Raw genomic sequence first — 26,885 nt, forward strand, 5'->3', positions numbered from 1 at the left:
CCAGGAGCCGACCGAAGGCCAGGCGGGTATCGGCCCCAGCACCCTCCCCGGCCATGCCCAGCAGCCTGCTCTGCCAGGCCACCCCTCTGCCTGCTGGTTCAGCTGCACTCTTAAAAAAGAAGATAGCACAAAACCACCCCCACAACATTTCAGGCAAGAAATTTAGGGTTTCCTCAGTTCCGCGGGGGGTTATCTGTGCTGTCTGGGTGTACTCAGTTTCCTTCTACTTCTTCCCTTCCTCCTTGGCCAGTCTCACTGGGATGGGTCTGCTGACCCAGCAAAATCCCCTCACATCCCTACTCTGAGCGCAGCATTAGCATTTACGAACATTAAAAAGGGAAACAGTTTTGACCAAAGCGATGAAGAAAAAGCAAAGTATTTACATTAACAAGCAGGCTTGTTAAAATCCCTTTGTTTTTCATTTTGGTTCCCCCCCCCGCCCCCAGACTGAGCAGAGATTCGAGGTTTTTCTGTAGTACGTTTTAGGGTCTTACAGCCCTGTGACGTCTGCTGTTTCAGTCATACTAGCTTTTGTCTTCACTGTTTTCCAGATGGGCAAACACAGGGTATTCCAGCCATGGCCTTGATAACAAGGAAGCTCTGAATTATTCTTAACAAAAGGGCAGCAGCTAAACCTATTAATACCAACTAAAACCCAACCAGCTGGCAAGAAAAACGGTGTATGATCAGAGCCTGCCCCACTGATTTATTCGTCTTCACTTGGCCTGACGCAAGTGCAGCACTCGTAGCAGCTGTGCCGTCATACACTTTTGGCCATATTTTAATGCACATTTATAAAAGCAGAGAAGACATGAGCGACGACACAGGGAAAGTGTATGTACAGCTCTGGGAGGAAAAAAAAAATTCTAAGCAGACGGAAGGTCAGTAAAGCGTTAAACACGTAGGACTTTATGGTTTCGGATGACACAACCTGGTCGGGGTACTCTGATGGTCTCAGTACTTCTGAACAAGTGACTCCCTTAAAGTCAACACCAAAATCGCCATTTGATCAGAAAAAATTCTCATCGTCGTTAAAAAACAACAATAAAACACCCACGACAAAAGAAGGACTAAAGACTATTTCTGGTCGGAGCCCTCTCATTCTCACAGCGGGCCACCCCAGGGAAGCCTGGCTGGGTGATGAGGCGACCCGTGCTGCCCCGGCCAGGCTCCACCCGTTCTTTGGTGAAGCAAAATCATCGAGCACCTTCCCTAAACGGTAAATTATTCTCCTCAAATGAAACTGGCGGCGCCTGGGAGAGCTCAACCGGCTCAGCAGCGGCTGGCCCTGCGACGCCGGCGCTGTCAGCCCGGCTCACCCCGACCACGGGAGTCCGACCCGTCCCCACGCAGGGCCGGCTCCGGACGGATGCCCAGGCGCGGCGGGAGCCGGAGCTCGCTGCCCGTGGCCTGCCGGCCCACCCCGGAGCGATGCCGGTGACGGGGTGCGGGCACAGGAGGCTCCGTGGGAGCCAAGCCGAAGGTGGGCTTCCAGAAACGCGTTCGAGAAGGAGAAATCCCGTCCAGCCGCGGGGCAGAGAGGCACCGGCTGCTCCGCCGCAGCCGGGGCAGCCTCGGAGAGACCCTATCCCCGGGCCACCGCACCGGCGGCGAAGGGCACGACCCGGGCCCCCGGCCCCTTCCCGCTCCCGCCCAGGGCTGGAGGCCCCCGCCCCGCTCACCCCGTATGGCGGCGATGAGCGCGTTGCCGTCCTTGATCACCTCCTTGATGAACTTGTTGGTCCGCTCCAGCTCCTGCTCGTAGCACTTCAGCCGCTCTCGGAAGTCGGGGCTGTCCAGGTAGCAGTCGCTGAACTCCAGCGGCGGGTGCCCCATGGCTCCCCGGCGGACGCTCCTCTCCGCTGCCGGGCGCGGCTACGGCGCCTTCCCCCCGCCCCGGCCGCTCCGCGCCGCGGCCATGCCGCCGCCCCGGCGGGCACCGCCCCCGGCAGCCTCGGGCGGGGCCTGCACCGCCCCGCCGGTGTCCGTGTCCCCCCCCCAACCTCCGCCGCTGCCCGCCCGGGGCCGGCCCCGCGGCGAACCGCGCCCTCGGCGGAGGCGACCCCCGCTTCCGGCCGCCCCCGCCGCTGCCGGGACTTGTAGTTCGGCAGGCAGGACCCCCGGCGAACCCCCCTCCCACCGCCCCGGCGCTCTCGGTCAGGCGGGTGCCGTGGACAAAACCGGCGGCGGAGTTACCGCAGCTGTGCCGGCAGCGCCCGGCCGCCGGGGCGGGCCGGTCCCTCGCCGTTCCCCCCGGTAACTGCTGATCACTGTTGGCCGCCGCTCGGGCTCCGCTCCGGAGGCCGGGTGGCCGTGAGCTCCGAGGCTCTCTGCGCCGATTACCTCCCCGGTGGCCGCTTCGTTAACGTTCACGAATGTCCCCGGGTTTCTCCCCGGCCGGCCGGAGGAGGGGGCGACGGGCCTGCCTCTGCCACGGGGAGCCCGGGTCAGCGGAGAGGGATCGGCCTCCGAGCGCCCTCGGCGGCCATCAGAAGGCGGTTTTCAGCTCATTTCCAGCACCGCGCTTCGGGGCTGTTGCCTCCTTCGACGCTCCGAGTTTCGGCCCCGTTACAGTAGGCCGGGGGAAGCCGGGACGGGCCGGCGGCCGGGCGCCGCCTCCCTCACCGTCCCCCGCAGCGGGGCCGGGCCCGCGCTGCCGCGGAGGGGGGTATTTCACCTCAGCGAGGCCTGGGGGCCGAGGGCGCCCCCTGCCGGCGGGGCGGAACGGGGAGGGAGGGAGGGAGGCGGCCCGCCCGCGTTGCCACGGACGCCCTGGCGGCGCGCGACGCGGGCGGCGGCCGCCGCGCGCCTTGATGACGTCAGCGCGCTCGCTCCACGTCGCCTGGGCAGCCAAGATGGCGGCAGCGGAGGGGAGCGGCGTCGGCGGGCCGTTGGTGAGTGGGGCGGTGGGAGCGGGCGGGAGTCCCCGGTCTCTCCTGAGCGCGGGGGGCCGCGGGCTTCTCGCTCCTCCGTCGGCGAAGCTGGGGCAGGCTGCCGCTCAGGGGCGGGGGGAGCAGGCGGCAGCGGGGGGGCTGGGAGGCCATGGCGGCCGCCGGCTGGCGCGGAGGGCAGGGAGAGGGAGCCGTCGGCCTCCTGCCGCTCCCTCCCTGCTGCTTGCCGCCTGTCCCGGCTGCCCTGGAGTTGACTGTAGAACTGGTCGGGCTGTTTTCTGTTTGCTCCCGTCTGTGGGAGCTCGAATGCTTTAGCTTTCCGCTTGGGTGGAGGAAATCGGGTTTGTTGACGTTCGGCGCTCAACAGCCTTGACTTTGAGTTCGGGCTATAGATCTCCGTACGGTTCTTACGAGTTGTTTCCCCACGGAGCCCGTGAAGGACAGGGTACTCGGGCGCGTTGGTGCAGTTGGACAGCTATCAGGTGTTACGCTACTTGAAACACACAAACAAGCTTTACACTTCCTTTAGTTGTTGCTGTCTTATCAGAGAACAGAAAGCAGGTTATCGGGAGTTACTGAAGAAAATGGAAATGCTTTGCTTATACTTATCTACTCACCTCTTTAGACTGTGAGCTGTTTAAATCAAGCAGGCAACAGCTGGGCTCTGTTGTTGACTGTGTTATTAAGTGTTGTATCTTTGAATTCTAAGCAGCTGTTTTCATCCTAAACCCAGCTGAAAAACATCTGAAGTGAGTATGAACTGGCTTGTGTTTCTCTCTTTCTTAATGTTTTAAAAAACATTTAGTTTGCAGGTCTCGCAGATGTGTCAATATCTGAAGATATTCCAGTGGAAGGGGAGATTACTGTTCCTGTCGGATCTCGCTCTCCTGATGAAGACTACTCCACATTGGATGAGCCTGTTAGGGACACTATTGTGAGTCTGTGCCCCTGTCTATGGTAAAACACGTGTTTTGCCAATATCTTTGGAAGACTGCTATGCAAAAACTGTATTTTTGCTTGACTTGTACTTCATTGGAACTAGCTATGTAAAATGAATTTTTGTGGGTCAAAAAATATCTGAATTACGGCCCCAGAGTTTCTCTATGATCTCAAAATCTTTGCAAGGGTAAAGGCCTTAGACAAACCTTGGAAGAAAACTGTCCCAGCTAATAAGATTTTTCATTCATTTTCTTTTCCTAGAGGAGCAAACAAATTGTTGTTCTTAATTGGGTGTTATTAAAGGATAAAACATTGTGGTTGTTAAGGAATGTAGAAAAAGTAGGTGTTGTTTGTTGCAGAAGATGCTACAGAAATTTTTGGGTTGGATCCTACCTTGATTTACCATCGATACTCCTTTACTTCTCTCTTACTGCTTTTAGTTGTGAACTGTAATTTTTATGAAAGGATAAAGTGTTGCTTCTTTATTTCAGATGAGAGATCTGAAGGCCGTTGGGAAGAAATTTGTCCATGTCATGTATCCGAAGAAGAGTAGTGCGCTCCTGAGAGACTGTACGTACAAGAAGATTTTCAAAATCTTGAAAGGATGTTTTGCCAACAGACTTTGCCTACATGGGAAAAGGAAGAGTTCAGTGGGACAGGGATTCAGAACTGTCTGTTCCATGTTCTTTCTGTTGTAGAATGCTGAATAGCAAACATGAAAAATCAGAGTGTTACCAAAGCTCTTTAAAAGTGGAACATGTGCCAGCATATGTACAGCAGGTAGCTTTAGCACCTGGCAGGCTTTGAATGGATTATATTATAGAATATGGCATATAAGATGCTAAGTAAGAAAATTATAAGGAAGTATAATATGCAAAATGATACATTGGGAGTTGGAAAAGAGTCCTTTATTACTCTAGGGGAAAATGAAACAGAGCATCCTTCTATGATATTTATGATTTTATTTTTTCCTTTACCTACAGGGGATCTGTGGGGCCCTTTGGTGCTTTGTGTCTCTCTTGCGCTGTAAGTACTTATAGTGGGTGGATTGGGGATTTTATAGTCTTTTACGGTGGAGAAATGAGAAATTAAAAATTTCTGACTACATGTGTTGAGATCAAGTTCATCTGATCCTTCTCTGGTCTTCTGCAAGCACTGCCTGTTTAGATTTTCATATAAAATTGTGAGAGACTGAAAGAGTTAATGTCTCAAACATTGTGGTGGGGCAAGTTCTGCTTAACGATGAACTCTGCATAACAAGGAACCCTGCCTAGCTAGGAGCCACAGGTGAAAAGAAGCCCATCAGCACAGGACATCAGCAACAGGATGGGGAGGTGCTTGCGGGAGGGTGTTCTGATATGCTGTTTCTGACACTTCAAGCCCATTAGGACCTTCTGTTTTTACATTTAGGATTTAAGGGTGAACTCTTCCTAGTCCCCTGTCTTAACAATGATTTTACTGAAAGGTATCCCGATTCATGTTGCCCTTGAGTCTAATGCGTTTGGCCAACTTTCACCCTAACTTGCAGGCCAAAACCTTTGTCTAAGAGCTGCAGTGTATGTGCTATGTATCCTGGAGGTGGAAAAAGAGAGACTGTTGTAGTAGTTCATAGGTGGGAGATGATGGTGGCTTCCAAGAGTTTCTGGTGCTCCACTGGAGCATATGTGTGCAGATCTGCCTGGGGTAGGGTGGAAACGTTGGTCAGATCTATCAGCTAATTGAGGCACACCTGTGTACTCAATGTACAGAAACCATTCAGTAAAATGTTGACAAAGCTTTAGCAGAAGTAGACAGTGTAATTCAAATATTCAAACCAATGCATGCTCACTTTTCCAGGCTTTGTGTTGCTTGTGTCCTGTAGTTACTACAAGCTTTTCTTAAAGCTTTTGTGTTTTATCATGCACTACACTGCCTGCTTTGAGAGGTTACCAAACTTGTGGTACTTCAATTTGCATCTCCTAGCCTGGTGTCTATGGTTTTATTCTCCTCAACATGCTTACAGACTCCTCAAGACAAATAAACAAATGGACTGAAATCCCCTCAATTGAGCCACAACCATTTTCCTTTCTTGTACAAAATTGAGGATACTACTAAAAATAGGCAAGCAGATGAAAAATTATCAGTCTGCAGCCTAACTGGGGACCAATGTTTCGGATTCCTATTCTGTCATCTACTCCAAGTCTATTAAAACTCCATCATCGATTGCAAATGACTCCTTTTATCTGTTACCTACAACAGGATGCTTCAGGGTGGATCAGCAGATAGTAAAGACGATGGAGGGCCCCAGTTTGCTGAGGTCTTTGTCATCATCTGGTTTGGTGCAGTTGTCATCACACTAAACTCAAAGCTTCTTGGAGGAACTATGTGAGTGCTGGTTTATTTAGTAGCAGTTAAAATACTCCCATGCATGGAGTTTCTGCAATGCTTTGGTTTGACTACTTCTTTCCCATTTATGTCTCTCCTTTCCAGATCCTTTTTTCAGAGCCTGTGCGTTCTGGGTTACTGTGTCCTGCCACTGACAGTAGCGATGCTGGTGTGCAGGCTGGTACTGCTGGCAGGTTCTGGAACTGTCAGCTTCATTATACGTCTTATTGTAGTAGTAGCTATGTTTGGTTGGTCAACGTTAGGTGAGTACCTTTTTGTGTTATAACGCTGTTGTGCGCACTGAGTAGCATGATGCTTAAGGAGGTAGATCTGCATGCATTCTGTTGAGTAAAGCCAATGGATATTGTAGTTTCAGGTGTTTCTTAGGCTGCTGAAGTATTGTAGAAACAGTTCTTCCAGTCCTTGTGTTGGCAGAGATTCAGCCTCTGCCTGTGCTCCTGTTGATTTTCATGGTCATATGCAAATTGCCTGCGGCAGAAGGATGATAACTTAATATTAAAACCCATGTGAGACTACTGGGTATTTTATGCTGTGATCTGTATTATAAATACTATTAGAAAATGCTAATTTCATACAGATGCCTTTGCATTATTTCTCCTGCTCTTAATCTGTAAGTCTGACTCTTGTTACAGAATGTTAATCAGGATTTATCTTTCTATATGATAAAGTTTTAATTGGTGATTATAGACCATTGGTATTGAGCAATGGATTACTCTGTTTTCTCTTTCAGCATAATTGTAATGCAGATCCTAATTCAAAATTGTTAATATCTGCAGTGGATCTTAGACTTTTAGTTTTATGCTGCTCACATTTCAAGTATTTTTCTTTTTCACCAGCATCTACAGCTTTCCTGGCAGACAGTCAACCTCCAAACCGCAAAGCTCTTGTTGTGTACCCCATCTTCCTCTTCTACTTTGTTATCAGCTGGATGATTCTCACCTTTACACCTCAGTGATCTCCAATCAGAAGAGACTGTGTAATATGGACTGGAGTTTTTTCATGAGCACTGCAGTTCATCATTGGCTTTATCTCTTTCTAATTTATATATAGATAGATACTGTAAAAAGGCAGGTTATGGGATAAAGCCAGAGAACTGCAAAAGTTGGTCGTTTGTGTGTCGCTCTTTTTGAAAGATACAGAGGTCCAGCTGCTGAGGGGTTTTTTTATTTAGCCCGGCTCTTTAGTTGCGTTAAATAAAAAATGCCCGCTGTGACAGGGATTTTTCCACCTAAGGAATAGAGTGGGAGATCCTGGAATTTCAAGACGTTGGGTAGATGAAGATGAAGTTATAGGATCGCACGACTTGGCAGAATTCTTGCTTGTGCTTGGATTCTCACTGAAGATGAATATGCCTTATGAAATAATAGAACTTCATTGCTGTTCCGTGTTGGATAGGGAAGAAATGTGTTCAACTCCTTTTTCATTCACTTACAGAGTGGTGAAATGTATATAAAGTGCATCATAGGACTGTGAGCTTTCACTTTGAAACTAGATTTCAGCAAAAAATAAGTTGGGTCCATTTTGCAGTTAATTGGAGCTGGGCAGACGGGAACTGCCTTTGCTCATATACATGTGTTGTGTATTTGTTTCATCCCTTTGTGTGTCAAGAAAGAGTGTTTCAGCCAAATGCCTTCAACACCATAGTTACACTGACTAATCCATGTATCTTGAGAGGGAGTGTGTTTACACTGGATAGTTACAAATCTTTTCATGTGATGGTAGATTAGAGAGTTAAAAGTCCTGGAGAAACAGTCAAAACTGGTTTGCAACAGGGACTTAGCTATCACTCTGCATACTGAGAATGGGAAATTGTTTGGAGAGCACCAAGTAAAGTGTGTGTATATATATATGTTAAAAAAACCAAACAAAAACAAAACAACAGAACAAAAGCTTGTGTGAAGTAAGTTGAGGTTTTGATACTCAAGATGTTGGGGTGCTAACATACTGCACCAAGACTTATCCCCAAAAATTTTAAAACAGGTTGGAGGAAGGAAACTAAATCGTGATGAAGGTGGTGGCTGCTGTGAAGGAGGTTATGAATTCCGGTCTTAACTGCTTGTATGTGACTTTTCATTTGGTTGTTTACATGGACAGCGTTTCAACATAAATGTGTACAAATTTGCATATTGTTTCTTTGTACTTATGAGATGTGAGAAACTTTTCTATAGGTTTGGTTTTTTTGTTTGTTTGGGGGTTTTTTTTGCTTAATACTTTTTGTAAAAGGGGAGGAGGCTTTCTTCTCCAATTCCCTGTAGGTGCACTTTTGTACCTTGCCTGGAGAACCATATACAGGTGTAGAAGTGTGTCATTTATATTTCAGCATAGGGATTGAGACCTGGAGAATTGTGTTTTGAAAACTGTACAGAAATTATTTTTGTTGTCCATTATTTTCAGTAAGCAATCCAAGGGGAGAGCTTTGAAACATCTGGGGGTGAAAAAGCTGCTGTTAAAATGTTACTTTTCCTGAAAATTAGCATCATATTTCCTTTTTGCTATAGTAATGCAGATAGACCTGAAAATGATGTACGTGGGTCCTGCTGAGGTGTAAATATGCCTAATTTATATTTATATATAAAAGTGCAGTTTCTGCTATAAACACTATAAGTATTTGATAGTTGAGATGGAAATTTCTAAATGCAGATTAGAAGTACCGTTTTGCATTTCTGGGAGTGTGGAGAAGAGGGAAGGAAAAATCAGTTGCTCTCGGCAGGGACCCAGCTTTGCTGCAGAATGGTTGTTATCAGTGAGTATGTGTGAAGCTGTTCTTGCTGCCTGCCTTACACCTCCGTCCGGGGCTGTTCTAAGGTGCTGCAAGAGGCGCTGTAGTGTTTCATAGACATGGGTATAAAATGGAAAAGGAGAATTTCTAAACTTCCATTAAATTATTACTAGTATGGAATGTGATTTTTCTTTTAAGTGCACAGTTTTCCATTTATTTAAACATTAGTTTAGCTTTATGAAGCTGAAAAGAAATATTCAAGGGAAGTAGATAGTAATGCTATTGATGGCTACAGTGGGATTCTTTGAGCCAAATCTTTCTTTCCTACTGCAGCACAAGAATTTAACCATGCTTTTAGAGAAATCCTTGGAATTCTATCTCTGAAGCGTCTTGTGACTTAGGCTGATATTATATCTGAAAGATAATTGGAGTAACGTTTAATTGATCCAGTATGTTCTTGAAAAGAAGGAAAATTATTTTTAAGAAGAATTAAAATCCCAGCTTTTTCCTTGCTTGTTTTTGACTTGGATATAAGTCTCATGATGGTTTGTTCTGTATCATTGCTCTTGACTTACACAAGAGAGAAGAAAATTATTTTCATATTAACTAGATCTACTGTTCAATTGGTCACCAAAGTTTTTAGTTGAGAAGTGTTTTTAATCTGAAATGATAGGCAGAAATACACTGGTTGTATGGTGAAGGTGTGATTTTTTTTTTTTTTTTTTTTTTGGTTGGTTGGTTTTTGACTCATGGCAATCCTTTAGTATGGATTTAGTATGATAGCCATCATCTTCTAAAGCTGTAAAATCTTTAGCTGGGTTTATATCACTTGCCCTAAGGTTTTAGCTGGCAGGATGCAGGTAGGGAACTAGATTTTCTGAGTTTTCACGCCTCCAGTTGAATAAAGTTACATGTCTTATGTACGCAGGTTTTTTTTAATCGTTTCCTCTAGCAGAGTAGAGGATGTTAATGTCCTCGGCCGGGAATTCTAGTTGCTGTAGCTCATTGCCTGATTTGCCTTGCCTCTCTCAGCTTTCTGTCGTGTGAGATGTGCTTGATGCCAATATGCTTAAAAGGACACAGTATATCTTGTAAAAAATAATTTTCCCACTACAATCTTATAATTGGCTTTGGAAGAGCTTTACTAGGAGTGGCTTGGCCTTTCAACTTGAAGATGAAAACCTATTGAAAAATATAGCCCTTCTTATGAGTAGAATATAATTGCTTGGAAAGGCAGAAAGAGCAAGCGATGAGCACCAGTAGAAATGAGCATCAGATTGATTGATTGAAGATTAACTGTCTTATGTGACTTCAAAAAATTAAGAAGCCAAAACTGGAATTTGTTCCTCAGCCAAACTTTGATGTTCTGTAGAGCCACTGCTTTTATTGAATTGGCTTGCCCCTCAGCAAACAGGTGGTTCCCAAAGCAAACTAGATATAGGCACATTAAAGCATGATTGAAAAATTTCAGGTTTAGGCAAGTGAAATACCTCAAGCTTATTTGATATTTGCAGACTGCCCAGAATTCCTGTTGATTATAGTCCTTTAAAATGATGGTATTACATGAGAGCGCTCAGAGTGCCTGTTCATTGAATGGTACTTCATCTTGTTCAGCCAGTTAGAGAATGCATTCCTCCAAAAATGCATGCAGGTAAGTAATCCTTATAACCACAACATATATTTTTAATTTGTTGTGAAAAGGTATGTGATAACTCAATTGTCATGCTTTCTAAGGGGAAAAAGTCTCTTCCTTCTTGTTTAAAGCTGGCTGAGGGAAGGAGAAAAGCAGATGTCTTGCCTTTAATGAAGTGTTTTAACTTTTCTGTAGAGAAAGTGGATGATTTTCTGATGCGTAAACCGGGCTTTCTTTCCTACTAAGATTTTTTTAATACTGTTTATCAGCTGAAGTTGTATGTGTTTGAATCTGAATTTAATTTTGATCTATTTAATACCAATGAAAAGGAAAAGAATTTATTTGTTTTAACTTTATAAATTAAAACACACTGAAAGGCATTTGGGCAATCTTACGTGTGGTTTAAAAGTACTGTGCAGGCTTTACTTCAGGTTAGTGGTAAGGAATGGCCTGTCCCGCAGTAGCTCCCCGGGCCTGGCTGCGGGGCTGGGAGGCAGCACCTTCGGCTGGCAGAGCCTCTCTTAAAGCTCGGAGGGACTCCGAAGGGATCCTGCCAATACTTGGACATAAAAAGGCATTTTATATGGCCTGGAATGCTTTTAAACATTTGATTTGTGTTTCTGTGCATCAGTGAGTTAATAGATGTTGGTAGAAGCACCAGGCTGAGGTATAAATCCTTTTCCCTCTGCTAGAAGAACATTGCTGCTATTGCAGATACACAACAATATTTGATGTTCTTATGTCCTAGGCAGTTGTGCTAGTGTTATCTTGGGACAAGGACCAGAGCAAGCATTTGGTCTGTGTATGCTGGGCCGTTTGTTGTCCTATGCCGGGCGGTGCTGTAGGGGAGCAACACTTCTGTGTTCTGGGGAGGGAAAGAAAGCCCTGAAGTTCTTGTTACAGGTCCATGAGAGAGATGCCCATGGGCCAGTAAGGCACACTGAGGTTCTGCAAGGACGAGACACCAAAGGGGAGCTGCCTGTTGGTAACAGCAGCAGGACGGAAGGGTGGAAGCCTCCCCAAGTCCCTGCCCAGCGCTTCTCCCTGGCCCAACACCGAGCGCTCCGTACCCCAGAGCAGGACACGTCAGGCACGTGTGCCAGAGCCCATCGAAGCTGGACCATGACATCAGTTTGCTCGTGCTTAAAGCTTCCCTGTGCTCCCATCTGGTCCTGGATTCTGCTAAGGGGAATGAACAGCTCTGCTGGCTTACCCTTAAACTGGTATTCATGCAGGCAGCCCCTCTCTCTTGTTGCCTGCAGCTTTAGGGGAGGAAGGTCTTGGTAACCCCCTAATTAACACAAGCCTGCCCAAGCGGTGCTTACTGGGACTGAGTGTGCCGTGATTAAAATACGAAGGGACTAAATAAGGCATGGGTAAAGAGGGAGCAGAAACTTGGTAGGAAGGTGGCCTAATAAGTGGATGGCAATTAAAAACCATCACTGACCAGTACTGGAATTTGAGGCAATCACCTGAAGCACATCCATGCCCTTGCAGTGTGCCGTGGGGTGACAGCGGGGACTCTCTTGCACCAGCCTGGCACCTTGGCTGAGGAGCCTTCTCATGAAGGAGGTGGCAGCAGGGACATGGCTAAGGGTGCTCCAGGGCCCTCAGTTGTTGGGCTGGAGAAGGCCAAAATGTCCCGGTGGTCACAAGAGGGCGGCATGACCTTGCAGTCCCTCAGAGCTTGGCTTTTTTCTCTCTTTTTCTCCCCTTGGTTTTTTCTGTTCCATCGGAGGGGAGCTAGGATGCAGCAGCCTGTTGTTTTGTGTCCTGTTGAGGCTGCTTGCAGGCAGCCTTGGGGAGGTGAGTTCTGAGCTTCCAACCGTGGCTGTCACCGACGACGTGGGAGGAGGCTCGTACCGTTGTGCCTGACCTACTCATGCTATAGGGTCTCTGCATTTTCTGTAATATTTATGCAATTTTGAGCAAGAAGATTACTTTCATTCAACAAGGAGCATTTTTTTTAAAAAGCCTATTTACTATGGCAGTGGGGAAATGATTAAGCATGTCTTTTATCCTCCCCAAGATGATAATGATCAAGATACAAATTAGAGTAAGTTCACTTAGAGTTGTGCATAGGAAATCATTAAGACTTTCTGGATTATTTCCATCTATTAGTCAATTAATGTGTTTATGCTCTGAAGCGTACCATCCTCTTGCACTTCTGCATATCATGGAGCAATTGCTCAATGCAATTTCTTTAACCCTTGCCCAAGTTATTGGTGGGTGGAAAGCTGAGCAGATTTTAAGGTTTTGTACAGTCAGAGTCACGGCTTACTAGAGGCTTAACATTTTAAAATTGGTCTTACATAAGTGCATAGCAAATTTTAAGACAGTCTTGCTTTTGGAGTGATGCTAATGTAATCTAAGTAGCTTGCCTTGCACATTAGTAAAAGAGATGTTATCAAGGGTCACAAAAGGGTCAAAAAACTTGACCTTTTTGCAGAAGCGGTGTTTTGCAGTCTGTTTAGCTTTGCTCTTGGAAGCAAAATTGTTGCACCTGAAAGAACTGGTCTGAGACCATCCTGGTTTGTCAGCAGTTTGCACGTTGTCCATTGCTGACACTTACTGAGCAGATGGGTTGTTGCTTCCTCCTCCTTTTGATAGTCTGCGTGAAGTTCCCTGTCATTGGTGTAAGGGGGAGGACACTTAGCAAAAAGGAGAGAGTACTTAAACACAAGTGCAGACTGACTAGTAATGAGGGACTTAAAAATACTAAGATTTGCCGGTGACTACAGTGATGTGTTTTCTGTGGGTTTTGGGTTTATTTTCTGGAAAGTTTGTGTATCATTAACGTTTGTCAAAATTAACTTTTTTTGCAAGGTTACTATAGACAAAATTACTTCACTCTTTAATGTAATCTTTCAGAATTGTAAGTAATTTAAAGTCAGAAAATCCCATTTGTTAATCAGACTCTTCTGAGTACACCTCTTCAGTCGATCAGATAATCTGAAATGTTGCCCTCCCTCACCCATGTTCCTTTTCCAGCCCTCCGCTGGGAGGGAGCAACCTTTGCTTTCTCACGCCCAAAGGTCCCGGCGTAAGAGGGACCTGCCCTCTTCCCGTGCTGCGGGGATACAGGTGCACTGTGCACCTTCCTCCTCACACGCAAACTGCAGCAGAGGGGGAAAACTGAGGCAGCCCAAGCCCCTCGCCCCTGGACCACCCTGCTTGGCCAGGGAAGGCTGAGCCCACCTGCAGGGTGCTGTGCAGCTGGGCTGCCCCGGGAAGGAGGAGGAGACCCCAGCTCTGCTGCAGGGAAGGGGGGGATCTTCCACCAGCAAAAGGCACTTGATGCAGCCGGGCTGAGCAGGGCTGGAACATCCTACCTCCCTCAGCTTGACAGCCGCAACCGGGTAGTAGTGCCCAGGCAGCGCAGGGTGGCAAGTGAAGTCCCTTAGCAGCAGCTCTGGGGTACCTTCTGCACCCCCAGAAGCTGGAGGCTGCAGTTTTACCAACACATTGTTTAAGATTTTGTTTCTTTGTTTTGTTGTGGGTTTTTTCGCTTCCAACTAATGTGTCCAAATGTTCTGAAATGCAAATTCACGGTGCAGAAATGAAGGGTGGTGGGTTTTGTTTTGCTTTCCTCTCTAGAGAGACAAGCCCTTGCTCTCAGACAGGGCCAGCTCACAACCTGGGGAAAGTTGAAAGGCTGCACTCTGAACCCTCCCATGGGAAAGCAGTGGGGCCGGGATCCCTGGGCTCTCCAGGCTGGCAGGAGCAGACACAGCTGAAATCCTCTCTTGAGACGCTGGTGCTGGGGGGGTCTGTGCTTGCCATGTGCCTGGGGATAGGTTCATGGCAGCAGAGGGGAGCTGCAGCCCGCTTGCAGGCAGGCAGGAGCGTGGTTTTGTCCGTGGCAGCTTCTGGTGCAGACAGCTCTGAACCGCGGCAGGGATGCTCTCCAGGAGAGTGGGTCTGGCTGCTGGTCCTCCTGCACCCTGCGGGGAACCAGTGCTAGAAATGCAACTCTTCTGCTCAAAAGAAGGTGTTCCTGGATGCAACTCAGCAGTTAGTAATTACGCTTTATTTGGATAAAGCTTCAATTTAGCATTTTTTTCCCACAAAACTAATCTTTTAAGACTAATATTCTGTGTGCTGGATTGTACGTTAGGGCAAATGAATGGTGCAGGTAACAGTCAAAGGAAGGACTTTCCCAGTAAAATCATGGAATAACTCATCCAGTGAACCTGTTGACTGCTGGCACAGTGAACCCGTGATTCCTGACCTTTGGCTTTCTTGACAGGTGACTGATGAAATGGCTGCAGAGGCTGGAAGTCAAGTCGGAGACTGCTAAATCTTCATGTCATTCATACTCAGCCCAGAGGCAAGGCTGTGAGCCCGGACTGTGCGTGCAGAGGTTTTGCTCTTTGGGGTGCTCGCTTGCCCTGGGAGCGTGGCGGGGTGAGCCTTTCTGCAGGCAGCAAGGGGAGCTGGCCGGGGCATGCTGCAGTGAGCAAAGCAGGTATCTCGTCGGAACTAACATAGCTGAAGGTGCGGTGAGCCAGGGAGCTCGTACATATGGGGCTGCTGGTGTTGACAGACGTAAGGGTCACTGCATTGCTCTGCTGTCGCCTTGTCCAGGGGGGCAAGGCCCGTGCTGCATGTGGGGATGGGTCCCTGTGAAACAGGAGTAAGGAAACCCTTGTTTCCAGGGTTTGCTCTAGATTTTATTCTCTATCCTAGTGAGAATAAAAAGCTATGAAAAATGTACTTGCTGATGTGGGAAGGATAGCTTCATTATTTCCACCTTGGTTATTTTCCTTGAACCTTGCCACCCTCTTGGTGGGAACCTTGCCTACGTTTCAGAGTTCAAAGCCATTTGCTCTTACAGGAAAGCGAATGGGGATGGTTTTGTTCAGTGTGTTACAGCCTCCCTGTTCCTGGCACCTTGGCACATCTGGCTTCCTAAGCCTTTTGTGTCTGACAAGCTGCTGTTTGTGCTGTAGACCAAAGCCGGGGAGCTGAATGTCAATAAGAGCCTTAGGGACAGTGAGGCAGATGTGGATGGGCAGCAGCCGGGCACACTGCTGCCGCCCTGATGCTCGGTTCTCGCTGCAGGTTTGGTGGCTTGGGGGTACAAGCTTTCCTAGTGCTGCCACCGTGCCCAGGTGGGAGGGGACAGAGCGATCGCCATCTGTCCCGGCTGAACCCCTGCATGTGCAGAAGGCATGGCTCCAGCTCCTCCCGAGAGGTCGGAGACAGCATCTCCTGTGCTGCACTGGCTTGAAACAAACCTTCAGACAGCACCTGGGTGAAACACGTCTCAAAGAGACCCTTGCAAACCGCATCTCTTCCCCCAGTGCTGCATTGCTGGCAGTGTGAAGAGCATAACATGAAACACAAGCTCCCTCTAAAAGGGTAAAAGTAGCTCTCTATTTTAAGAGAGAAATGAAGAATACAAAACCAAAGTGGGGACAGGCTGAGCAGCGGTCCCAGTGCAATTGTGCAGGTAACTTCTTTTGCAAGGAGGTATGTTAGTGGACAACATACAGGGAACTGCTACAGAATGGACAGCTATTGCTAATTGCTGTTGTTCCAGTGCATACAAGGTATTTTAAAGCACCTCTTGACCTGACCGAAAGTTAGGCTAGCTGAGCTTTACAACTTGCTGCAACCTCAGAAAGAAGTGGTGCAGGGTCTGCACACTCCAGTGAGTAAAGCATGGACATACCCGCAGTAAGGACCATTACATCTCTTTCTAATCGAATGGAATGGAAAGGAAAATGAGGAAAGGCAAAATAAATGCCATCTTCTGGGTGGTTCTTGCTAAGATATGTTTTTGCATTGCCAGTTTTCCCTGTATTGGGCGGTGGTTTCTGTCCATGGACAATGGAGGCAAGGAGTGTTGAATGCCGAGCAAAGCCACCTCCATCTCCAGGCCAGTGGGATGAGCTTCTGACCTGGCGCTCTTCAGTTGATGAGGAAGGTGTCTATGGCTTCTTCTGTCCAACAAGCAGCGAGCGCAGTCCTGAGGATGAGCCTGACTATGCTTCGATAGACAATGACTCCTTGTGCTCTCTGGGTGGATCTTTCCCCAGGAGAACCTGGGGGCACCATCCAAGGTTTATCAGCCTCGTGGAGAATTGTGCAGGGCACAGAGGGGATGCTCCAAGCAAGAGTAAATTTTTCAGCAGTGGTGAAGCATTGGCCTTTGATGAACTTTCTCAGACAAAGCATGGGTATGTGCTCGAGCAGAGTGAAGCACATCCAGTGCAGCAGCTCAAGGTTCTCCGGGCAGACCTGGGGAGAGACCACAACATCCCAGACTGGGAGGAAGATGAGGATAATGCCTTGTCTCTGTCTCCTGGGGAAATGAAGACATGGCCCAACTGGCTGGTAAGTGTATCTGTCTTTCAGGCATATTCACAACCAGAATCGAGGCATTTCAGAGCGCGGTGACTGTGGGTGCCCCATTACCTGCACCCTTCAGGCACCTGGCTGGTCCTGAGGTTGGGGTGCTCCTGGCTGATGTCGAATGTCTTCATCTTCTCTCTACCCTTAACTCCTGCTTCAGGCCAGTGAAGTGCAGTTTAAATCCACTGCATGAAGCTGACTTTGTACCCTTTAACAGTCTCATGCCCTGCAGGGTTTCTACCCAAATAGGAACCAAATTCCCGCTCACCCTGGGGCGGTGGTTGAGGGGAGCAGGGAGTACATCAAGGGACTGAGGGCAAAATGGGTCCCTGGGGGCCTGCAGGAAAGGCCGTTGGGACAAGCAGCTCTGGCCTGGGGAGTCTGCGCCGGCTGGTTTCCTCCGCATTTGGGTCTGGTCGATCGTGGGCTTTGCTCAAGGCTTCTGCTGTGGCTGTGGACCAGCAGGCTCCTGGGTGGGCTCCCTCACCTGTTGTATTTGTGCTCCTTGTGCATCATTTCTGTCTCTTGGGGTCTCAGTAAGATCTCTGTCCCCCCTTTTAAGTCCCTCTGTTTACAAGAAACTCATACAAACATAATTACCCTTGAGGCCTCTGGCTCCCCGTTAAATTTGGTTGCAAAGGGCTGATGGGCTCTGGAGCCCTTAGAGCAGGGCAGCCATGCCTGCACACAGAACCACCGGCCGAGCCTTGTCCCTGCGGCTGTTCGCCAAGCACAAAGCAAGCAGCAGGCATCGGGGCTCCAGGCAGCTCCAGCCCGACTGCTCCTGGTCCTGCTGCACATCAGGCTGGGCCTTCTGGTTCGCTTTCCCATGCAAAACAACTCTGTTTTGTTTCTCTTGTAACTGAAGCTACATGAAGCCGCTGGAGTGGTTGCTGATGTTAGGACTGCTCTGCCGTTGCCCAGGCAGCGGATGGAGTGCTGTGCGGTTTTCCTGCCCAGCCTCAGCCCTGTTTCACCTTTGCTCCTGCGCAGTTTCATGGTTGGGCAGGAGCACGTCTTCCTCTGATGTGGTTCTGGTGAGAGGGGTCTGCTCCTGCGCTGAGTCAGGTGGCTATAGCCATGGCCAGGCAGTTAGGATAGCTGCTGCATGTCCTGCCTCGCCCCTCCCTTGCGTATGGACGGGAGTTAATTTTCCCTGGTTTTCCGAAGGAGACTGCATGTCTGCTGCTCTGCCCTGCGTTGGGTCTGCTGTACCGGGCACCGGGATCAGTGTGGCACTCAATTGTTTTCACAGGTATGGTGGCCTTTGTATGAGCCACCCTTAGACTGACCAAACCATCTCCAGAAAAGCAATTCCCAAAATCAGGCTGAGCTGCTTTAGCACCTGGCACTTTTTCCTGCCATTGAAGTAAGTATATGCGTGTGTATGTATACATACATATGTGCCCTGCTTCATTCTTTGCTTCAGCAAGACAGGTGCTGCAAAGGAAAATGTACAGGGTAATGAGATTTAAAATTAACAGATCCCTACCTAGAGCTGCTTCTCCACCTGCTGACGGGTGCCAGGCTGTGGTCCCTTGCATGGTCCCGTGGGTCCGTACAAGCTACTTAAGCCCACACAGGCTGAAGCTTAACATATACCAACTGCTGTTGTCTTCCTGATGGCATCTCCTGGCTCAAAGCTTGTACCTTGTGCTTGAAGCATCTGGGTTGTGCTCAGGAAGGTACTTGGGGTGTCACCAGTGCTCTGGCTGGATCATGCTTGTTCCTGGGAGCTCTGGTGCATCCAGATCGCATGGAACTGCCCACCCTCTCCCTGCAAACCCCAAACACCTGGATCAAGCTGAGGAGCCAAGAGCATATGTCCTGTCTTTCCCCCAAATGTGTTTTGGGGCTGGTCATCGTTCCTTGCCGTGTGCTGGCACCGCGCAGCGGTTGATGGCTGCGTTTGGGGTGGAAGGTGGGCTGGGCGCAGGATGGGCAGCCGGTGTCCCAGACTGGGGTGTTCTCCTGCCTGCTCAGGCCGAGGGCAGCCGGCTCGCTGGAGGGAGCTGGGGGGACGGCGGGCTGCCGTTGGCGTGGCTGTGAAGGGCTGATAGGGATCCGGGATGCTCTTGGTCTGGTCCACCTGCAGCATGTCCGGCCCTGCGCAGGCAGGCAGCTCTTTCTTTGAAGCTCCCTCTGCCTCTGAGGAGGGAGTGGGGAACCAGACGGCTGGGTCTGGCTAAATGAGTGTTTTCTTGTTATCCTGAGGCAGATGTTGAACTGCCTTCTTACAGGAGCCAGCAGGGCTCTGTGAGTGAGGGCTTACACCAGGGCTCCCCACTGGGAGCGGGACCGTCGCCTCCTGACAAAATCTGTCTGGAGGAGCAGTCCGTACTCCCTCCCTGGCAGGACAGGGATGCTTGCTTGGCTTTTTTCCCATGCAACCCAGGAGATGGGAAATCCCTCCCTTGGACCATGCCCCGTGTTTGACTTCCCGGCAGGTGCTGCCTCTGCCCGCTGCACTTTGCTCAGTGTGAAGGAAGGAGAGGAGCTGCTGCTGGGCTCCTCTGTGCTTCTCCTGCCATTGCAGATGCTGCCTGATGCAAGGCAGGAGTCTGTGATGAGCTCATCGCTTTCTACAAGAAAAAGGCAGGGTGTAAATTTCAGAGCTCAGCAAGAACTGCTGGATTTCACTTGGATTGTGTTTTCTGGTTCTTTTCAAGTCTTATTCTGGCATTTTGTGTTGCTGTCTCAGAATCATAAACAGATGGTGCAATTATTTATGCCATGCACTTATTTAAAACCTGCCTCTCCCCATAATTCAGTCCTTTAGCAAAACAAATGTGGCTGAGAGCTGGGATGGGGTTGCTGCCTCTTTCTTTCTCAGGGCTTCTGAATTCTTCACAGCAGCAGCGACAGAATCCCGAGACAGCGCAGCCCTGCACTTGGCATGGGGACAGCCTGGTCTGGCACCCAGCCCACAGCCAGGATGTGTCCTGGGGAAACGGGCCCTGGGACAGGGACTGGGGTGAGTGCAGAGATGGGGCAGAGGCTGCTGGCTTCTCAGGCTCAACAGCCTCAAGGCGTCTCTGTAATTTGGAAAGGAAAGGTGCTTTTGTTCTGACTTTGTGCTTTAAGGGACTTGTAACCTGACTGTGAAAGTTTGGGTGGGCTTGGATGTTTCCAAGCAGGTGGGTTTGAACCCAGGATACAAGTCCATGTTGCTGTGGCCCCTGGAGCCCTCTCCCTGGCTGGCAGAAAGGCAGGCAGCCATGCAGGCTGTGGGGCTCAGTGCTTTCTGCCCGGAGCAGCACAGCCACTTCAGGCTCTGAGCACTCAGGACAGAGATCCTGCTTGTTTAGTCTTTGCTTCCTTCACTTTTCCTCTTCTACCTCTTGATCAGCTTTGGAGTGGGGAACCAGGGCACGTCGCTCCAGCTCAGCCCTTTGGCGTGGGGCCGAGGGCAGGACGCTCTCGCTGGGACGAGCCTGGCAGCCCCTGCGGCCGCAGGGGGCCGGGGGAAGAAAAGAATTTGCTGTCAAATAATCATGCTTTTGTGTGTGTGAGGGTTTGTGTAAAGGGTTTTCTGAAGCTGCCTCTGAGTTTTCCTGGCGTCCCCAAAGAAGGTTAGCAGCAGCGCGCGTGGCTTCCGTCCAGCCCTGGAAATACCCCTGGGGCTGCGGTGCCCGTGGGCATGGGACAGGCACTGGCTGTCCCCGAGCAAGAAGCGTCTCTCCTTATTCATGCAGTCAATGGCCTAAAGAAAGGGCATCATTGTGGCAGCGATTTTTACTGAAACGGTGCCAAGAGAGGCTGTGCCTGATGCTGGTTTGTTTTAAATGTCTTCTGTGATGCTCCTGTATGGGAAGAGCACCATGCCTTCAGCATGCTGCCGCCTGCTCTGTGCTTGCTGGACCCAGCTGCTTCTGCCCTGGGCACCCTCTCAGCTTTGGTGTGTTCTGCTGTTGGGGTGCCTGCAAGATCGGCCCAGCTCTGGCCGGGTTTGCAGCCACAGCACCAAACCTGGGCTCTTGAGGACAACCTGGGAGCATCTCCTGGCTGCTGGGCTTTGCACTGTGGTCTTCTGCACCTTAGCAAGGAGACTTGCTTGGCCAGGCAGTGGGTTGAGCACAGTCCTTGGCTCGTGGTGGCAATCCTCCAGAGCCCCCAGAGTGCTGGAGCGTGACAGCAGAGCCCAGTAAGCCAAACAGGGCACAGGCTGGCTTGCAGAAATCTTTGGGTCCTGTCACCTTCGTACTCCCACCTGCTCTGGGGATGCATGCCCTGGTACTTGGAGCCATCAGGGAATTTGACTTCGGGCTCCCGTGAGCAGAGCTGCTTTGTTCCTGGCACTGCTCTCTGCACAAGAAGCTGTGCTGGACAGGGTTTGCCTCTGAATTCGGGTGTGGAAGACTTAGTACGTGAATGGTCCAAGCCTGCGCAAGTGAGAAGAGGCTGCATGTGAATTTGTCATGTGGGGTTAAACTTGCAAAGACCTGCCCTTGCTTGCAGGGAGCAGAGCACTGCACCTGACAGAGATTCCTCTGTCTTGTTAATTAATCCCAAACCTCGTCCAGAATTAGGGCTGTGATCTTCCCCAGACAACAGCTGTCGCTAGAACTATGTGCAAAAATATACAAGTAGGTCAAATGTAGTGTATTAAGTGGCATTTAATTGTGCAAGCCTGAAAAACAGATGTGTCTCTGTTGCCTGTGATTATTTTTTTTTAGCTGCTGAGGGTGTTGGCTGTCGGAGGCAGGTAGCTGGGCACCGGTAGGAGCCAGCCAGCTCTGGCTCTGTGTGCGTGTGCTGGTGCCCCTTGTGTGATGCCAACCCTCCCTGTGCTGCTCTCAGACAGCCCTGCTGCAGGGCAGGGTTTGGCTTTGGCAGGAGGGGGATTAATCTACTTTTTCTGCCCTGCAGCTGCTGTTCCGGTGCAGGCAGGAGAGGCTGGCTGTGAAGGGGAAGGGGTCCCAGGCAGCCCCTTGCTAAACTGGCTGCGTTTCTGGGCCTGAGCTCGTGCGGAGAGCACGGGTGCTCGGGACTGTCCCCCTCCATCCAGCCCCTGGGATGGAGTCAGGCTGTGCCCCAGGGCTTGGGCTGTCCTGTGACTGTTAATAGCACAGCCCTTTGCTTTCCTATACATTTGCCACAGGAGCCTCCCTGCTCTTGCTAATAATAAGAGATGCTCGCAATTCCTTGTGCTGGTCTGGCGCCTGCCTTTGGGGGCAGAGGATTAATGTCCCAGCCAGGCTCTAGCAGCTCAGTAATATTCCCATGGGAAGGGAAAGCTGCCTGGGAGCATTCTGCTTATGCGACTTGTTTACACATAAAAATGCAGCCTGTATTATATTTTGTTTTCTTTCCAAGGTGCCTATATGAAAACTACGGCATAGCAGTGTGTTTCTGCTGGGGTTCTGTCTAGCATGGGAATCTTTGTAGACTCTTCCCAGACACTCTTAGGTACTTGAATCTAAATAGAGTTAAAATTGGTTAGGTATACAGGTCTCAAAGCCATTTTCCTTCTGTATCACTCAGATCTATTTGTAATTTGTGTAACTTGTCTATAGTATCTCAAAAATGTTACCATATCAGTCATGCTCTTTTAAATGCATGTAAATAGCGCGCTTCCCCCACGCTGAGCACAAGCCCGGGGCACTGCCAGATCCCAAACTTAAACCAGTCAGCCTCAAATACAGACAGAGGGAGGGGCGTGTGGTGAGGAATGACCTGAGCTCGTGTGCCGAGCCCATGGATTTGGAAACGATAGTGTAAAAGCTGAGACCAAGTGTCCCCAGTGGGTAGTAGCTACCGTGGGTAGATGAAGAAGGAGGAGCGGGAGGAAGGATGGAGCCAGGCGCCCAGATCCTCCATGATGCCCTGGCTCAGTGTGTTCCTGGTGGACGTCCACCATGGCTGTGGCCCCCGGTTATTTCTGCTTCACCCGCCAGGGTCCGGGAGGTTGGTTTTTGCTGGTGGTGTCACTGCCCTCACCTGCAGCCTGGGGAGCACAGAGGTGGGGGGTCCTGGTGAGCCCTGGGTGGCATGCGGCTGCTGGCCTCGGGGAGGGAGGGCACCCAGCTTTGGGGGAGAGCCAGGACGCTCGTTAACAAGGCTAACGTTTTTATGTTAATAGAATTTAATGGTGCAAACCTCCTGTTGTTGAAGTCTTCAAGTTTTCTGGCTGACAGCTGCGGGCTTATAGATCCGTAGAAGTCTCAGTGAATTGGGGCAGGAGCACACCCCACCTTGCGCAGCAGAAATTCCACAAAAACATCTTTGACTAATTTTTTCGGTGATGGCATCTCTTATTTAGTGAAATTGGGGAGTTTTGCGAGCCTGTGAGGACTAGTCATCTGAAAAGTTTATTTGGCTTTTGTGTGTATACTAAATAAATCAGTATTTGTAAATACATGCACTGGTATTTACAAACCAGACCATTCTTTGCAGTGAAATGCACAGATTCAGCCTTTGCCAGGACCTTTGAGGGGACTGGGGAGGGCGGGGGGCTTCTTGCAGCCATGGATAAGGCAAGGGGCCCTTGGGTCTTCTGAGGGAGTCCAGTGTGCGTCTGGGCTAAGGAAAAACATAATTGGCGTTGGAGAGTGAAGTGTTAGCAGGATGCAAGTGCCACAGGTGCTGGCAGAGGGTGACATCCCACTCCTCTGTCTCGGCCTTTGGGAAGGGACTTGCCGGGGGGATGCCCGTGGGACCAGCTGGCTGCTCTATTGCTGTGGGATGGGGGATTTACGCCTTTGGCCCCAGAAGGGTTACAGGGGTGCTGCCCTGCTCACCGGAGTGAAGTTTCCTTTTGCCGCAGGAGCTGGCACGTGGGGATTAAGTAATTGCCTAATTGTCCGTCAAGAGAGGGAGGCTTTCCCCCGGTGCTGGGTCTCCCGTGCAGCCTGCGGCAGCGCGTGGCATCCCGGCAGCCGAGCGACTGCCCGCATCCTCCCTCGCAGGCAGTGCCCGTCCCCAGCACCTCCCGCCCGTGCCCCGGGACCCCGCTTACGCCTCCCGGCAGGAGCTACGGCCGAGCACGATGCTGCTGATGCTGGCTCGTTTACGAGGAGGAAAACATCCCCAAAGGCGCCGACACGGTGCGCTCGGGCAGGAGTGGGGCCAGGCATGTGTCCTGGCCACCAGGCGAGCTGCTTGCCCTGCTCCAGCCCTCGCACAGGGTGCCCGGGGCACGGGCAGTGGCTGCAGCACCAGGAACGGGCTGGTTTGCCAGGTGAGTGGCATGTGCCCCGCAGGCAAAGGCCGGGCATTTCCCCTTGTCCTGGTCACAGCACCAGCCCAGGCGGCATATTCATAGCTTGTCTGTTGCTCCTCAAAGTAGAAGCAGCAGCTGCCCTGCTGGAAGTAACTCTCCTTTATCGTTAAATGGCTCTTTGTTTGCATGCGTGCGTGTGTCAAGGCTGATCACGTTGGATGGTGATCTTTCGTAATCGAGCCTGCATTGGCCAAAACTTCCCGTACTGATCGCCATCCCACGGCATCCCTCCTGGTGCTGTGTGACCTCTTCCAGCACGGTGCTTTCTGCCAAGCGGGACTGATCTGCTCCCCAGGGCGGATGAGCTGGGGCCACCGCCAGTGGGATGTTTGGTGACGTCTGGTTGAGCAGCACAGGCCAGGAGCCCCCTTATGAGTGACAAAATTAGGTACCTGGTCCAAGAGACAACATGACTTCTTTTTGAATGGCTTGTTTTCAGAATGAAAACCAGAGTTTCGACTCTCATCTGTTAAAAAAAAAAAAAAAAAAAAAAAAAAAAAAAAAATCTGGATCTTAACAGTTTTCTCATGTTCCCGAATGCTCCATCAGAGGCTGGAGCATGCATGTTGTCATTGTTTTTAATGACGAACTTTTTAAGGGAAAGGCAGTGGTGGCAGGCGGGCAGGGAGCTCGCCGCCTCACCGGCAGTACGGGGCGGCCGTGGGACAGCGGGAAGCTGGGGAATGTCTTCTGCTGCTTTTCAATGCTCACGTATCTCAGCAGGCTTCTTGTGGTCCAGCTGCTGCGGTGCCCGGTGCCTCTTCAATAGCAGGGCACCAAGCCCAGCAGAGACCGTTGGCCTCTCGGCTGGAGCCCAGCGCCGAGGTCCGTGCCGGGGCTGGCATCGCAGCCCGAGCCCCAGCCGTGGGGTGCCGTGTGCTGGCACGGGGCGGCTGGTCCAGCACAGGAGGGGTTCAGCCCTGTCCTTGGAAAGGCAAGGTCTCTGCAGCCTCCCTGGTGACACTTCCCGTGGGCAGCAGGTTTCACGTCTTCTCCACCCCTTCTTCTCGCCACCGCCGCGGTGTCGGTGTCACAGCCCCTGCCCGGCGCTGCCAGCCCTGCCCCGTCAGCACCCGCCCAGCAATTCAGCGTTATTAAAAGAAAAGGGTTACTGTTCCCGCTATGCTAATAGGGCAAACGCCTGCTCTGCAGTAGCTGCTCCCTTCCTGACCTCAGGGAAATGCCTGCACACAGCAGCAAGTGGAAAATCACTGCATGCTAATGGCTCGCTGGGGCTGCTCGCTGGCCAGGCGCGGCTTGCCCCCTGCTCACGTCTCTTGAGATGCTCCATGTTTTCCAGCAAAAGTGGGGCCAGCCTTCGGGAGTGGTACCAGCAGCGATGGTGGCTTCTCTTGCCGGCAAGGATATTGCCTGGCAGGCTGCCAGCCTTTAGCTGTTATTAATACTGTGCCTGGGTGCTGCTGAGCAACAGCCGTGACAGCAATAGCTCATCAATGGGACAGGAATAGCTCCTGGCCTCAGGCCTGTTCGGAGGCGACATGGGATCCTCTGGGTGATGATCTGCTGTGAGAAGAGGTTGTACCTGTCCTCCAAAATACTGGCCCTGTCCTATGACTTACGGAGAAAGCAAGATGTTTGTCGCAGTGCTGGGTCTGATTAGTGAGCCATCCCGGTGTCTGTCCCAGCTCTGGGCAGCGTGGGCATCTGCTGGGTGGGAAACTCTTAGCAAGCCTGTACAGTGTGGAGTTTTCCTTAGAATTAGCCTTTTAAAATTAACTCGAGTTTAAAATGGGCTTTCACATAAGTCTGAAGGTCATAGTGATACATCTATATATAGAGAGAGAGAATTAATACAAATTGCTTTTGTTTTTCCTGTAGAAGTCTGTGGAGCAGGTACATTAGAAATGTTGGGAAGAGACGAATGCAGCAGTGGAGCCCGTGCCCTGGCATCACTTGGCAGAAACACCCGCTTTGGTGTGTACAGGCTTCAGCCACTTCACAGGGGATCCAGTCCCCAAGACCTATTCTTACCGAGGATAGTATCCTGGTACGCTGAACAAGGATTCTAGATTTAAAATTACTTGAATGCTTTTGGGATGACTGGATAGGAAGGAAGAAGCTACACAAGTATGCAGAAGCCTCTGTGGTTTGTCTCCCAGGCCCTGGGAAGGAGACAGCTTTCTTCTATTTGCACTAACTTGGTTTTTTTTTTTGCTTTTGGAGGAAATGGGAGAAGGACTTAATGCCGCCAGAGCAAGCAGTGAAGTGAGGTGCTTGTGGGGTCGTTTCTCTGGCAGAGCCTTTCTGGTGGGCTCGTATAGTTAGGGTTAAAGCTGCAGGGCTGCGCCCGTTTCCACAAGGACTTTCCTGGGTTTGGCAGGACAGAGCCATCTCCATCGGTCTGTCATGATTACCTTGCAGATGTCTGTTTGCCGCCTGATGTGCTGCCTGTGCTAGCTGGAACGGACAGTCGCCCGTCCTCCCCCTGAAGCAGAGCGGACAGGCAAGCCCCTGGTGGGACGAGGAGCCGGTCAATGCCGCCGTCCCTGCAGGGACGGTCCCTCCTGTGAGAGCTGCCCGGAGTGACGATGGCCAGGAAGGCCTTTTGCAGGATCTCATGGTGGCGATGCTGTTCAGCAGCTCTGCCATGGTGGTGGGTCCCCTGGCAGCTTCCACGCTATGGCAGCGGTACCCAGTGAGCTGGATGGGGATGTCTGGAAATGGGCGCTTGTCCCAGCTGCCTTTGTCCATTGCAGGGAATTATTTGTAAGTCCT

General features: G+C 50.4%; 3 protein-coding genes across 8 annotated transcripts in view; 2 read left to right on the forward strand and 1 right to left on the reverse strand.

Annotated features, from left to right (window-relative positions):
- Positions 1-1,944, reverse strand: part of OPHN1 (oligophrenin 1) — a 69,169-nt gene extending 67,225 nt beyond the window's left edge. For 2 of the 3 annotated variants that reach the window (XM_041119098.1, XM_041119097.1), the window contains exon 1: positions 1,683-1,944. In XM_041119098.1, coding sequence (XP_040975032.1) covers positions 1,683-1,836 — 154 coding nt within the window. In that variant the 5' untranslated portion in view covers positions 1,837-1,944. The remainder of the gene's footprint in view (positions 1-1,682) is intronic. The other variant, XM_029996921.2, reaches the window with a different exon arrangement.
- An 841-nt stretch (positions 1,945-2,785) lies between these two features.
- On the forward strand, positions 2,786-8,337 carry YIPF6 (Yip1 domain family member 6). The gene is made up of 7 exons (XM_029996923.2): positions 2,786-2,894; positions 3,697-3,825; positions 4,322-4,400; positions 4,814-4,856; positions 6,069-6,194; positions 6,300-6,457; positions 7,052-8,337. The coding sequence occupies exons 1-7, from the start codon at positions 2,814-2,816 to the stop codon at positions 7,168-7,170; spliced, it is 735 nt and encodes a 244-aa protein (XP_029852783.1). The 5' UTR covers positions 2,786-2,813; the 3' UTR covers positions 7,171-8,337.
- The window catches only part of STARD8 (StAR related lipid transfer domain containing 8), a 90,522-nt gene continuing 68,450 nt past the window's right edge, over positions 4,814-26,885 (forward strand). The window contains exons 1-3 of one of the 4 annotated variants that reach the window (XM_041119095.1): positions 4,814-4,856; positions 14,817-15,035; positions 16,365-16,909. In XM_041119095.1, the coding sequence (XP_040975029.1) occupies positions 16,403-16,909 (507 nt within the window). In that variant the 5' untranslated portion in view covers positions 4,814-4,856; positions 14,817-15,035; positions 16,365-16,402. Of the gene's footprint in view, positions 4,857-9,346; positions 14,365-14,816; positions 15,036-16,093; positions 16,910-26,885 lie in introns of those variants that run through there. The other 3 variants (XM_029996912.2, XM_041119096.1, XM_029996910.2) reach the window with 3 other exon arrangements.

Source organism: Aquila chrysaetos, chromosome 21, assembly GCF_900496995.4.
Source record: "Aquila chrysaetos chrysaetos chromosome 21, bAquChr1.4, whole genome shotgun sequence".
NCBI lineage: Eukaryota > Metazoa > Chordata > Aves > Accipitriformes > Accipitridae > Aquila > Aquila chrysaetos.